Raw genomic sequence first — 15,114 nt, 5'->3', positions numbered from 1 at the left:
TATATATATTTTATCTAACTAAAAAAAATTAAACATATATTTATTGTTTTTAACATCACTTAATTAAAAAAAACTAATTATACTGCATTGCACGTAACATTAACCTAGTATATGAAATATATATATATATATATATAAAAATTTACTGTCATTGTGTAGGATACTTTAGCCTTACATTGTATATGAGAGTTTTATATTTAGGTTGTATTTATTTATATATTGTATACTTAATAATAATATATATATATATATATGGGTGACTATTCAATGGTTACATTTTTATTGTAACCATATGGTTACGTTTTTCTTTAACCTGTAATAGCAGGTTACTAATAGGTAGACTTTCCTTTTTTAGATTTAATTAATTATAATTAACTATTTTCTTAAAATAATTAATTAAATATTTAACAAGACCTCTTTTAGTAATTAATATTTATATTTAAATCCTTACTTGAATTATTTTAATAATTAAGCCATTTAATTATAATATTTACAAAAAAAATTATTTTTTTTACAAAAATTAAACTTCTTTTGACACAAATTAAAATTCTCTTCTTATAATAAATTTTCAAATAATTAATTATTTTTAAATGATATTTAATTATTTTGTTACAATTATATGAACTAAGTATGAGGCCTCAAGCTAATCAATCGATAACAAGTGCAGCCATTTTTTTTTCTAAAAAATCCTTCAACTTATTTTATTTTTTACTTTTTAAATATTTAAATAAAAAAATTAAATAATTATGTGTAACAATTTAAAATTAAGATTACAAGTATAATAAAATTTAAATTATGAAATTATATGTGTATAATTTTAAATTATAAAAAACTTTGCTATAAAATTTTTAATAATTTAAGTATAAAAAAATAAATTGCTAAAAGATCCTTATATAGTAATAAATTGCAAAAAATTAATTAATAATTATAATTAATTTAATTTTAATATATAATTAATCTTAATTAAAGTTTTATAAGGAAATAAATGATTAGGTTACTTTCAGGTTACAAGTTATTTTTTATTTATTTTTATTTAATTTCTAAATTAATCACAACCATTAAATAGTAATCCAATGGCTTAAAAAAAATGTAACCATGATGGTTACAATAAAAATGTAACCATTGAAACCTCTTCCATATATATATATGATCTGAGATAAACAAATCATAAAAATATAATTACCTCAACATAAATGCCAGAAAAAATAATATCAGTTTTTTTTTTTCAATGAATTAATGTTATTTTTTGAAAATATTAATAGTTTAACATATAAAAAAAAAGTAACCGATCAAAAATAACTAATCCAATCCGCACTATTGCGGATTGGATTGGATTGAATTTGAATTGTTATGTGGATTGGATCGGATCCAAAATATAAAATTCGCACCTAATGCGGATCGAATGTTGTTTGACCAAAATAGTGCAGATTGGATCGGATAAACAGCCCTAATCTATTATATATTAAAAAAATAGTCATATTTGAATTTTATTTTTCAGTACTGTTTAAACACTTAGACGTATTTCACCTCATAGTAATTGTTGTGTATGTGGTTGTGGGAATGATACTATTGCACATGCATTTTGTTTACTGCACTTTTTCCACAATATATTTGAAACAACTTCATTTTGCATTTCTATTAAGCGAGGAATTTAAAGAGGTAATCTTTATGGATGGAAATTCTGAAGAAGGAAGCTGACAAATAAATGTTAATTTTTTATTTTTTATTTCGCAGTGACAAATAAATGTTAATTATAACTAATAGAAGGTCTTCAATTGAAGAAGCGGATACTCATATTTTCAACCCTATGTGGATGCATCCATTTTAACTCAATATATGGTCGAATTTGGAGTTGTTATTTTCTACAAACTGTAATTTTTATGTTTATGGATAAATATAATAATGACATTTTTATCAATAAAAATTAAGTTGGTAAAAGAACACTTTATGAAAAAAGAAAAAAAAACCTTTAAGTAACAATTAAATTATAAAATTAATAGAAATAGTTTAAGATTAAGTAAATAATTTTATTTGTTTATTTTAAAAAAATAATTTTAAAAAACGTAATAGTGTGACTTTTTTCGGTTAGGTATTTGTTTGTTATTATTTTTCAATGTGATTAATAGTGAATGTGTGATATTTTTTTTTTGAAAGAAGAATGTGTGATATTTTTATACTTTAAAATTTTGAAAATGCTTTTAATATTTTAATATTTTATATTTTTAATAGCGTGAAATCTAGGTTTTTAGTGTGATATTTTTAAATTTGTTATATACTTATATTTTTTAAATTAATTAATATTTATATTGATTATAAATGTGAAAAAATGAAAAAATAAATTGAGTAAAATAAAATTATTTTAGAGTGTAGTACTAAAAAAGATATATAAATTTTACTCTTTTAGAACAGTTGCACTACGAAACAAAAAACAGTTAGTTTCAGTAATTTAGGGAAATATTCTTATTAAAAGATAAAAAATAAAATTTATTTTAGTATTGTCTATTTTAATAATTTCACGAAAGAATAAAAATATATTTAACTTTTCTTTTTTTTTTAAAAAAAAAAAAAAAATAGGGGGTAAAAATATCGTATTTTTCTATATTGTTTTAACTTTTTTTTTTTTTAAAAAAAAGATATTTCCATAAAATAATTTTTTTTTTTTTAAAAAAAAATATATCAAAAAAAAAAACCTATACCTTTTAAAACTATAAAAAGGAAAGTTTGCCGTTAAAAATGGGAAAGTTGTAATTATAAGATTTGGATATCTATAAAAAGGAAAGTTTGAGGTGTGAAGTGAAAGAGTAAACTTGATCATAGAGAGAAGAAACAACAAAGAGTTGTTCTCTGCGCTTTCACCTTAATTATTTCCTTACCTTTAGTACTTTTAAAGCATGGAAAACTGTTCAAGTATGGCTTTTTCTGATAGCCATATAGCCCAGCAGGTTGAGAAACACTTTCCTCGTACTGCTCACCATATTTTCAATATTATGATTGAACAAACTCCTCCCAACACCAAGTTGGTAAGTAACCATACATTATTATATTACTATACTCTCTCTCTCTCTCTGCATCAACTTCAATTGATCTTCCATTAATTAATTTATTTTCATGGTGTTGCCTTGTGCAGCAAATTTCAAAGGCATTTTGGGTGAAATATTGTGAGTCCTTATCGAATCAAGTATTTCCTAAGCTTCCATGTAGATCAACAGAGGAGGTAGAGTTGACCAAAAATAGTGATGGAAAGGTATGAATTAATAGAAAAAGGGTTGGAATAAATTTGCACAACACAATTAATTAATGCTATTCTTCATTAAGTAAACTCTGAGTTCAATGTTATGGTATTTGATTATTCTCTTACTCCTTATTATTTTCAGGAACATAATGTTGATATTGATGATTCTAAAGAAGATTCAGACTCTCGACCCAACAAGATAAGAAAAACTAGTCCTTATGATAATTTTGAAGGTATATATTCATTATCATCATCATCATCATCATCATAATTGAATGCAAATATGCCTACAGAGTTAACTTAATTATGCAATTGTTGTTTTCAGCTGCAAATAAGACAAAACCAGTATCTGAAACAAATACTGATCATGAAAATCAAGGCATAGGCACTAATAATAATAATAAGAGGCCTTCATCTGAAGCAGCCACCAAATTCTTCACAGACAATCCTTACTTCCAAGTGAAATTGAGAGCACATCAATTGCGTGGAAATGGAAATTTGGTATGTACAAGTTGTTGCTCTCATTCATACACATCTCTGTATCAAAATTGTCTTTTTTTTTTTAGATAATTCATTATATTAATTTTTATTTGTGCAGTATATTCCAGTGGCTATTGCAAACTCTTGGTTTGAGAAAAAGGCACAAATTGTGAGTCTTTGGGTTGGTGAGAAATATTGGCATGTGAATTTAACTATTAATAAGCGACCAGAGTATAAGTTTTCTTCTGGATAGGCTGCATTTGCAAGAGACAACTCTCTTCAGAAAACTGATGTTTGCATCTTTGAGCTGATTAACAAGAATCAAGCTAAGATCAAAGTTACCATATTTAGACAAAGTGAAAGTAGTATGGCTCAACAATAAACTCTTGTAATTATACCAAATTTTCTACTTATACAATTTACCCCAACTGAAGGGGTTTTATTTTTTTTATAACTGACCCTTAATCAATATGAGGACTAAAATGGTTGCTAATTAATGTACATGTTATTAGTGTTTTGTTAATTTGTAATTAATTCTCTTAAGCCATGCATGCCTATTTGATTTCTAAAGTTCACTTTAAAGGATACTTTAAACCAACAAGAAGATTACATCTTTTAAAGGGGTGTTCTCTATGCATTAGAAATTATAAGGAAGCTTATGAACAAATGTTAATTAACTCATATGGCAAACCACAAGAAGTGATGATGATATGAATCTATTCTTATTGTATTGAGATATGTAAGAGCAAAATCAAACTAATATAGAATGTCTTCAAGAGTGATAATAATTGAGCTGAGATGAGGGAAGAAGCGGATATATAGTCATATTTTCAACCCTACAAGCAATCTCAATTTCAACTGGTCGGATTTAGACTTATTATTATCTTTTGTTATATAAAAATTTAATTGTCTAATTTTATTTTACATCTATTTATCGTATAAGTTCAATGTAAGTCCAATGTATATGGATTGATTCAATATGCCTTTAAATGGACAATAAACTTTCTCAATTAAAAAAAAAAAAATCTTTACCAATCACACGTTGTTGTTATCTTTTTATTAGATTATCTCCGATATTAAATAAGTATCACTAAAAATAACAGTGTTTCTTGAATTTTATTATTCCACTTGTTATTTTGTCATGGTGTAATTAGATTTGAGTGTAATTGAAGGTAATTACATAATTTGACATGTTTGTCTCACCATGTATATAATTACACTGTAATTGTGTAATTAAGAGTAATTAAGAGGTTCCAATTACACTCTATGAATCTCATGGCTCCCATGAAAATTGAGTGTAATTATACCATATAATTATTAATTTTTTTTATTTTAAATATTAACTATTAAAAAAAATATTATATTCTTGTATAATTACTAATTATTTTGTCAAACAAAATATTAAAAATTCATATATCATTAACAACACATACCACATTATATTTTAAAATATAGTATAATTAATACACCGTAATTATTAACCTACACTAAACATGAATTTATTCTTTTAGAACAGTTTCAGGCACTAAAAAACAATTTTAGTTTCATTAATGTGTGGGAATATATTTATTAAAAAAATAAAAATAAAACTTATCTATTTTAATAATTTCACTAAACAATAAAAATATATTTTAACTTTTTTCTGAAAATAAAATAAAACTGAGGTGTACTCATACCATCATACTTATTTTTTAGTCTTTTGAGTTTTGAGTGCAAATATAACTCCCCTTTTTCTATATTCTTTTAACTTTTTTTTCCAAAAAAAATTCCATAATTTTTTTTTGGGGCTTTTTTATTTTTACACTTCAAACCAGATTTTTTTTTTTTTTTTTTTTTTTTTTGCATTTTTACGAAATTCTACAGAGAAACCCCTATTGCAATTAAAAATCGTATAGAAACTCCTATTACAACTAGAGCTGCAACCACTTTAGAAACCCAAACCGTAAATTTGAAAAAAAAAATTAAAAAAATAATACATGAGGTAATTCCTTTTTTTTTTCTTTTTGAAAAACTATATATGTTATTTTTGTAAACCTATACTTTGTTTTTTTGATTGTAAACCTATACCTTTAAAAACTATAAAACCGACTTCCAAGTGAAATTGAGAGCGCATCAATTGCGTGGAAATGGAAAATTGGTATGTACAAGTTGTTGCTCTCATTCACATTTCTGTATCAATTTTTTTTTTTTTAGATAATTCATTATATTAATTCTTGTTTGTACAGTATATTCCAGTGGCTATTGCAAACTCTTGGTTTGAGAAAAAGGCACAAATTGTGAGTCTTTGGGTTGGTGAGGAATATTGGCATGTGAATTTAACTATTAATAAGGGATCATCATCTTCTGGATTAGAGCATAGGTTTTCTTCTGGATGGGCTGCATTTGCAAGAGACAACTCTCTTCAGAAATCTGATGTATGTATCTTTGAGCTGATCAACAAGAATCAACCTGAGATTAAAGTTACCATATTTAGACAAAATGAAATTAGTATGATTCAACAATAAACTCTTGTAATTATCCAAATCTTCTCCTTATACAATTTACTCCAGCTGAAAGGATTTTGTTTTTAGCTTTAACTGATCCTTAATCAATATCAGGACTAAAATGGTTGCTAATTAATGTACATGTTATTAGTGTTTTGTTAATTTGTAATTAATTCTCTTAAGCCATGTATGCCTATTTGATTTCTAAAACCATCTTTCTTACTTCTTCTTCTCTTTTTTTTTTCTTCTATTTCTTTTTTTTTTGAAAGAATATTTCTTACTTCTTATTTCTCCCATTTTTCTCATTTTTAAGTCGGTTTATAAATCAATCTAAAACACACCATTTATTTATTAATAATATCACTTTTTTTTTGACATAATTAATAATATCACTTTTAAAATTACGAAAAAATTAAAATATCCAACACATTTTTTCTCTCAGCCGTACTCTCCAGAAATTATTTAACCAATAAAAAAAAATCTCTAAACTATATCACCAAACTGAAAAAAAATTTCTAAACTATATCACCAAACTGATCGTATAATTCCCAAATATCACAACCATTATATATTGGGAAACTTACAAAAATACTGGAATTTTAGTTAAGTTTTACAAAAATACTGTGACACGGAAATTTTTTCAAAAATACTGTGTTTTTATAAAACACCAGTAAAACACAAAGCAGTATCACTCAAAACAACATTAGAACACTAGTAAAACACCAGTAGAACACCAGTGAAACTCAACACAGTATACTGCAGTATGAAACTTATAAAAAAACACAATAAAAAAGTAAAAAATACCGCCTGGCAGTATTTTTGTAAAAAAATAGCAAAAATTAGTATACCTTATAAATTTCCCTATATATTTAAGTTCTCTCATTTTTAATAATTTATATAAATAAATAAACCAATAAAAAAAATCTGTAAACTATAACCGTGCCATGCACATACCAATGTCAAAGCTAAGATTGCTTATGATTTCTCATATGGCTAAAGTATAAAGAACTATTTGTAGCTTTTACATAGGTTACATTGAAACATGTATGTAATTGTAAAGCTCTTATACTCTATTTGTAATGTTCTCTTCTTTCCCTTCTTCATGCATTAACTTTTTAGTCTTTTTTTTTTTTCAAAATTTAATTCCAACAATTTGGTTCATATTTTTACATAACACAACTACAAGTAATATAGAGTGATGATGATGAATTTTTCATAAATTTATCAATAGTCTTTGTTATAGATTTTTATTTTGTGCGAGAATTTTTTTATTTATAATATTTTTTTCTTTTAATTAAATACAATTCTATTTATTTATCATTATTAATTATTAAATTTTATTTAAATATAAGTGAGATACGGTCATGAAAATAATTTTTAACTTATGATGAGTAATATCTTATAAAGTATTTTAAATTTATCAATTATTACAAATATGTATTTTAAATTTATATTTATTTATTCAAATGATATATCTTATAAAGTAATGGTATAATAATATATATTCATAATAACTTAATTAATTAATTAAAAATTATTATTTTTAAAGTTCAAAATAATTAGGAAAATTAAGACTATAATTTTTTTTATAAAAAATATGACTAAACAAAATACAATCCTACACGAAGCACAATTTATTTTTTAATTTTATATAAAATAAGTCATTGTGTCAAATTTAGCACAAATGAAATTAATATATTTTTTTATCTTATAATATTGCTATTAACTTTAATGATTAACTTTAACATATTTTTTAATTACAATATTATCATTATTTAAATGTAAAAATATAATTAATTTATTAATTATCATTAACAAAAATTATTTTTTATGTCAATTTATATTTTGTTTTGCTATTGTGCATTAGAACACAATTATTAAATATAGACACAAGAAAATCACTTACAGGTATGGTGTTTCCTGTTTTGTCATTTGTGTGTGTAAAAACACTGTGAGTATCTAATATGCAAACTGTTAAAGCTGAGTACTGGCAACAAGCATAAGCATTTATTACGCAAATTGTAAACAACTACACAAGTATACGTAATCTATTGCAGTTTTATAGGTAGATCCACATGGAATTAATATTGAATATCACTAAATTAGATTTGTATTTTTATTTGATAATATCGATAATAAGGTTGAATAATTATATAACTAAAAATTGAAAAGTAGGAAAATAACAATAAAAAGTGTAATTAATTATGAATGAATGTTTAGGAATATGAATCATGTTAGTTCAGTTTTCTATTTGTTAAAGTTAATTATTAATTCTCTACTTTTTGGTGATGATAAATTATCAAATTAATCCTAACTCTTCTTAGATCATTAAGGTCCTAAATTATATATTATATACTTGTATCTCTGAAGTAAATTAACATATAACTTGCATTAAATTCAGAATCTAAAAATCACATAAGCTATATAAATACTCCCGTATTACATCAAAATTTATGTTTGTCCTATTAGAGCATTTCTAATATTAACTTCTCAGATTTCATATTAAGATCATAAATCACATTTAAGATAGCCAGTCTAAAATATGTAAGTAAAACAAATAAGAACAAATCACACAATATATGTAAGAAAAACTAATAATCACATTCAGGGGTGTTCGCGGTGCGAGTGGTGCGGTTTTTGACTATTTTTTTAAACCAACCCGCACATGCGATTTTTTTAATTTCCCAAACCGTGCCCGCACCGCAAAACTAAAAAACTGCAAGTTGTTTAAAGTGTACATTCAAGTGAAGTGTAGAAATCAATTGGGTAGTAGCTTTAGCTTAAGAGAATCACAAACTCACAAACACCAATAACATGTACAAAAGCAACCATTTTATTCTTGATATTGATTAAGTGTCAGTTAAAGCTACCTACCCCAACAAAAAAAACCACTTCACATGGGGTAAATTGTAGCTAAACTAATTAATTACAACAGCATATTCTTGAGAAATCCCATTTTGTCTAAATATGGTAACTTTAATCTCAGGTTTATTCTTGTTGATCAGCTCAAAGATGCATACATCATTTGGCTGAAGAGAGTTGTCTCTTGCAAATGCACGCCATCCACCAGAAAACCTATGCTCTAATCCAGAAGATGATGATCCCTTATTAACAGTTAAATTCACATGCCAATATTCCTCACCAACCCAAAGAGTAACAATTTGTGCCTTTTTCTCGAACCAAGGGTTTGCAATAGCCATTGGAATATACTGCACAAACAAGAATTTATATAATTAATTATCTAAAAAATATGAAAATTTTGATACAAAGATGTCATCATAATAATGGATATGAATGAGCAACATTTTCTACATACCAGCGTTGGACGTCCACGCAGTTGAGATGATCTCAATTTCACTTCGAAGTAAGGATTGTTTGAGCAGAATTTGCTGGCTGCTTCAGAAACTATGCCAAATCCTGAAGATGAAGGCATCTTATTATTAATGCTTCAGAAACTTTTCTAAATCAATTGCTTCTTTCTTTACAATTATGCCATATGGAATCGTACTGGCTTTATCATAATTCTAGCTAGAACAAGAAGGTTCAATTTTCATGCAAGGAGCATTATTATAATTTTCACCTGGACTGTTATAATGATCAAGAAAGTATATTGTTATAAATCAGAGTTCTTGTTTACCTGGTATTGGTAACATACAGGAAGTTGCTACTCCATTGCCATGAAAAATAACCACTTCGAATGATATTATTCCAATGCTATTTCTCAAAATAAAGGCACAAACGTCACCTACTTTCAGCTCATTGTCTTGAACAAATGCCTTCCAACCACCCTCGATTGTGGCTTTCGAAGATGTTCCTAGTGGCCTTACATAGTACTTTACACACCAAGTCCTCCCATCCTGAACCTTAAGGATCACATCTTGAGGACTATTACTGATCCCGACAAGGTACTTTTTTGCAAAGAGAGATGGCATACCCTAGACATTAGATGAACACAAGAGTAAAATCAATATGAGAAACATATTTGAATAGATAAACTTGTAATTAAGAAGTTTATTAATTACCATACAATACTTGGATTTGGATCCAACAAATGATGGTTGCATGGGAACAGTGAAAAAGGGGTCTTCAGAGTTAAAATCTTTTATTCTCTTGAAAGCTTCAGCCTTTTCTTTTTCACTCAACTCCTGATTTCTTATAAAATTTTCAGGTTCAGGAGATTCTCCACATACTTTATCTGACTTGTTAACTGAAGATTCAATTACTTCTTTCTTTGGAATTATGTCATGTGAAATCATACTTGCATTATCATAATTATTGCTAGTAAAAGAAGGTTCAACTTTCACACAAGGGGTTGTGTTATTTGCAACTGAAAACAACACTTATATATGTCAACAACATTATTATAATTCTCACCTAGATTGTTATTATAGAATAATCGAGTTCTTGATTAATTACCTGGTAACACAGGGGAATTTGGTACTCCATTCTTATAAAAAGTAACAACTTCAAATAACATTATCCCAATGTTCTGTCTCTTAACAAAGACACAAACATCACCTACTTTCAAATCATTGTCTCTAGCAAAGGCCTTCCAACCCCACTCGAATCTGAATTGTGAATGCCCTGCATACTTTCTATAATAGTACCTAACAGGCCAAATCCGCTCATCCTGAACCTTAAGGATCACATCTTCATGCTTACTGACACTTAGGAGGTGATTTTTTGCAAAGCTAAATGGTACAACCTTGACAAAAGAACAATGTGAATATGACAAACATTCTAAAAAGATGAATTGTAAGAAGAATGTTAATAAGTAATTACCATACTATACGAAGCTCCAACAAACGATGGTTGCATTAGAACTATGAAAAATGGGTCATCAGACTTAAAGCCTTTAGCTCTCATAAGAGCTTCAGCCTTTTTTTGTCCTGTCAAGTACATTTGCTTTCTTATAATATTTTGAGGTTCCATCCGCCTTAGTACAGAAGATTCTCCACGTATTTACAAATTCAACAAATTAGTGAAAACATATAAGGAAAAGAAAGTTAATAATCACATGAAAATTATACAAGGATGATCATGAATACCTTCAGATTTACCATAAGGATAAGGAGTAGTTTTCCTTTTCTTGTGGGGCACAGAGCTAGGTAATGGAGGGTTGTCTCTGGTTTTAGAAAACCATGACAAGTCTGAATTTTCATTAGAAGAATCAATATCAACATACTTGTCCTCAGAATGGTTAGGAGGAGTAAAAGGATAATCTTTCTCCACAGTACTCTTGTCAAACACCATAACATTGAACTGAGAATTCCCTTCATATCCAAACACTAGGAGATCTCCACAGCTTAAAGAACAGTGCTGTGCAAATTTATCCCAACCCTTTTCTATCCATACCTTTTCATCACTACTTATTGTCAACCCTACCTCCCATGTTGATCCACATGGAAGCTTAAGAAATACTTGACTTGATGAAGACCCACAATATTTCACCCAAAATGTCTTTGGAATTTGCTGCACATGGAAGAGAGAATAAAAATAAAGCTATTATAAAATCAAACATATGACAAGTCAACACTAACTTTAACATCCAAAATCCTATTGTCAATATACAAAAGTAAAGCCCTATAATATTTGGGTGTGCATGCATAAATTTACTTACTAACTTGTTGTTCAAAAGAGTTTGTTGAAGAATAATCTTGTAAAAATGAGGGTGAACAGTAACACCAGCCATTCTTGAACAAAATCAACTCTGGCAAAAGCTTGCTTTGCTTTAATTTCATACCTTTTCAACTCAAACTTTGACTAATCTGATATATCCAAGCCACGTGTCCTCGTTTTGACAAGTCACACGTGGATTCTAAACAGAAAACGTTCTTCCTTGGAAGTATTCCGAAAACAACATTGAAACTCAAGTAACAAGACACGTTTTTTTTATCTATTAAAAAAAAAGAAAAACAAGCCACGTTTTTTATGTCCATAAAAAGTGTCTCTTATTATTTGCCACGTCCGTTTTTTTTTTTCATTTTAATATAAACATTCCTGAAAGGAAATGAAGTATAAAAAATTAAAACTGAATGAAATTTCGCCGCAAATAAATTCAAAACTCGATAATTATCATGTTAAATTAATTAAAGTTTGACACATAAATTAATTTTTTATTTATAAAAAAATTAAAAAATATTTTTAACAAGTGATCATGATTCTGCACTTATAAGATGTGTAGCTCTTCCTTAAAATATTTTTGGTATTACTTCTGCCATTTGAGTAATTTTTTTTCCGGCAAGGTCAATTATTTTTTGAGCTTTTAGTCGCCTTAAATTGTGTGAACTTAATTTGGCTCTCCAAAACTAATTTGGAAAAAGTCCAAACCAACACAAAAAATAAATCTAAGTCTCTTTTGTTTAACCTAAAGACATTCAGTTGTTGTGAATCCTAAACACGAGTCTTGATTTAAGAAACTCTATGGGAAAGAAGATTTAAACACTTTCCTTCACTAATATATATAGATCTTCCAGCAAAAACATACATAAAAACACATCTACATATATAAATATACCATTGTGTTATATATATCTTCCACCAACTTTCTTTAGCTCCTACATAAGCACTTACAATCTACATAACAGCAGGCCTAATTAGTCTAGAAATGGTAACATTTAGCAAAATGTTATCTTTATCCATTTCCTTGGTAACCAATTCAAACACACAAGAATCTCCAGGCTTCAAATGGTTCTCTTTTGCAAATCTAGGCCATCCACCACTTAAAATCAGTCCACCTGAAGTACTACACAAATTCACAGACCACAATTTCTTCCCAACCTGAAGTGTTACAACTCCAGCCTTTCCTTGTAGATAACTATTTGCAAAATCATTCGGAACACGCTGCAGAAATTCAAATCGACAGTGAGTGTTGAGAATAACAAACTTCTAATCACATTTCCTAAATATACAGTTATCATTTGTAAAATCCTACCTTGACCTTATCAGAAGACTGCCCCAATACCATTTCAAAACTGGGATTAGATTGCTTGGTTGATCCTCCAAAAGATTTGCTGTCTCTTGAAGATGAAGCTGCGCCATTAGCAACCTGTCCGGTTGAGTGATCCTTGGATTTTGCACCATATTTCATGTTTCCTTCAACATATGATATGAACAAAGTTTATAATTACCAAATTCATTAAGATCATAATTTGGAGTCATTTACTAACCTTCACATTGTTGGTTGTTTCGATCGTTGCATTCTGTTTCTCGGTGAATGGAAACATGGAACATCATTTCATTTTTGTTAGTGAGTTCAAATATACAAACATCGCCAACTTTCAACTCATTCTCTTCAACAAATTCCTGCCAATCTCTTCTCGAGAAAGTAGGCCTCGGTGAACTGCATCTATTTCTAGTTTTCGTCTGAAGTTTCACTAGCCAAGTCTTCCTCATACAAGGAACATACAAAGTAACATCATGACAAGAATTATCATCGACATGTCTTTTCCAAAATTCTGTTAGTATTGCCTAAAACCATTAAACAAAATGAGGAAATTAGAAAAGACTTATGTAACTATGATTCTACATACTATACTACAAGACTAGGAAAGTGAAAAAACAAAAAACTTACCATGTTAAAATGATCATCTACATGTGTCTTTTGTAATACAATCTTGAAATATGGATATGGGGATTTGAAGTTTTCAGTCTTAGATAAAGCTTTGGCTTTTTCTTCAACTGTCATTGTCATCGATCGCTTCCTTTTAGTACAAGCCTTAAAAAGTCTTGTATCTATAAAGAGGTGATAATTATTAGTACTAACAAATAAGAAAACAAAACATAATGTTAAGCAATAACAACATGTAATTTCACACAAAACAGGACAAACCTGTTATTTTGAGAGACTTGAAACACTCTTCATCATTGTCACTACTACTACTATTACTACTACTAACACAAAACTTGGTTTTTCTTCTATTGGGAGTTGAAAATTGTGAGTATGGTGAGTGGCTCTTAAGGTATTCATTATTTTCTATCCTCTTTCGGGGTTCATCGATGATGTTCGGCTTCAACTTATAGCATATCTCCGAACCATTTGCATCAATTATGACCACATGAAATCTTGATTGACCTTCATATCTAAAGAGCAAGGAAAATCCACATTGTATGGAGTGATGCCTTGCGAAATCTGGCCAACCTTCACCCAACCAAATATCATGACCATCATCACATTTGGTCAATTTTACTTTCCATTCTCCACCGCTAGGAACTTTTAAGTCCACTGAGTTTGATCTATTCATATTACTAGCATATTTTAGCATAAACTCTCTTGGGATTTTCTACAGTACACAGAAGAAGAAAAAAAGACCAATATTAGCTTCAAATAACAACAAACTATATCGAAAAGAACAACAAACTATATAATTTATATGTAAGGAAGGAGAGCTTACAAGCTTATTATCGAAAAGAGAATCTTGTAAGATCATCCTATGAAAGTGAGGATTAAGTGGACAAAAGTTTGTAGATTCCATTGCTGATTCAGAAAAATCCTTGCTTCTATACAACATTAATTAATTATTAGTCCACATGCAAAACTCAAACTCATCAAACCCATGATGCCAAACATATGAGAGGTTTTTTTCTCTTAACAATTTCCATAATCTTTTCTTGGGAAAATGCATGCATATCATAATAACATTATTAATCGTTTTTCTTTTCCTTCTGTGAAATGGGTAAGTTTATTTTCATGTTAAAAAGTCAAAATACATATATAAATATAAGTTGAAACTAGTTCAATAAGTTGGGAATTTGTTAGAATGTTACAAGAAACACTTGAGTTTATTTTAGCATAAACACATAAAACATCCCAATTTCTAGCTACAATACCATTTCAAGACAGTAAATACAGCAGATTTCAACTTAAAAAACAAAAAGGTAGCACTTTTATTATTACTAAACTCGGAAAATATGTACATA

The 15,114-nt window shown here is 27.8% G+C and overlaps 3 protein-coding genes across 3 annotated transcripts; 1 reads left to right on the top strand and 2 right to left on the bottom strand.

Annotated features, from left to right (window-relative positions):
* The first annotated feature begins 2,891 nt into the window (after nt 1–2,891).
* On the top strand, nt 2,892–6,216 carry LOC133037157 (B3 domain-containing protein REM19-like). Its single transcript, XM_061113999.1, has 6 exons — nt 2,892–3,020; nt 3,128–3,244; nt 3,375–3,465; nt 3,558–3,733; nt 3,831–3,881; nt 5,938–6,216. The coding sequence occupies exons 1-6, from the start codon at nt 2,892–2,894 to the stop codon at nt 6,214–6,216; spliced, it is 843 nt and encodes a 280-aa protein (XP_060969982.1).
* A 2,794-nt stretch (nt 6,217–9,010) lies between these two features.
* Nucleotides 9,011–11,951, bottom strand: LOC115713772 (B3 domain-containing protein LOC_Os12g40080-like). The gene is made up of 8 exons (XM_061114528.1): nt 11,820–11,951; nt 11,244–11,667; nt 10,978–11,147; nt 10,612–10,900; nt 10,218–10,522; nt 9,833–10,130; nt 9,512–9,612; nt 9,011–9,404 (listed from the first exon to the last, which is right to left on the bottom strand). The coding sequence occupies exons 1-8, from the start codon at nt 11,934–11,936 to the stop codon at nt 9,114–9,116; spliced, it is 1,995 nt and encodes a 664-aa protein (XP_060970511.1). The 5' UTR covers nt 11,937–11,951; the 3' UTR covers nt 9,011–9,113.
* Nucleotides 11,952–12,605: 654 nt separating this feature from the next.
* Nucleotides 12,606–14,669, bottom strand: LOC115713771 (B3 domain-containing transcription factor VRN1-like). The gene is made up of 6 exons (XM_030642254.2): nt 14,589–14,669; nt 14,027–14,477; nt 13,769–13,929; nt 13,365–13,665; nt 13,130–13,290; nt 12,606–13,038 (listed from the first exon to the last, which is right to left on the bottom strand). The coding sequence occupies exons 1-6, from the start codon at nt 14,667–14,669 to the stop codon at nt 12,772–12,774; spliced, it is 1,422 nt and encodes a 473-aa protein (XP_030498114.2). The 3' UTR covers nt 12,606–12,771.
* Between the last annotated feature and the right edge of the window lie 445 nt (nt 14,670–15,114).

This window comes from Cannabis sativa, chromosome 4 (genome assembly GCF_029168945.1).
Source record: "Cannabis sativa cultivar Pink pepper isolate KNU-18-1 chromosome 4, ASM2916894v1, whole genome shotgun sequence".
Lineage (NCBI taxonomy): Eukaryota > Viridiplantae > Streptophyta > Magnoliopsida > Rosales > Cannabaceae > Cannabis > Cannabis sativa.
The sequence above is the reverse complement of the archived record's forward strand: the minus strand, read 5'-3'. Positions and strand labels throughout refer to the sequence as shown.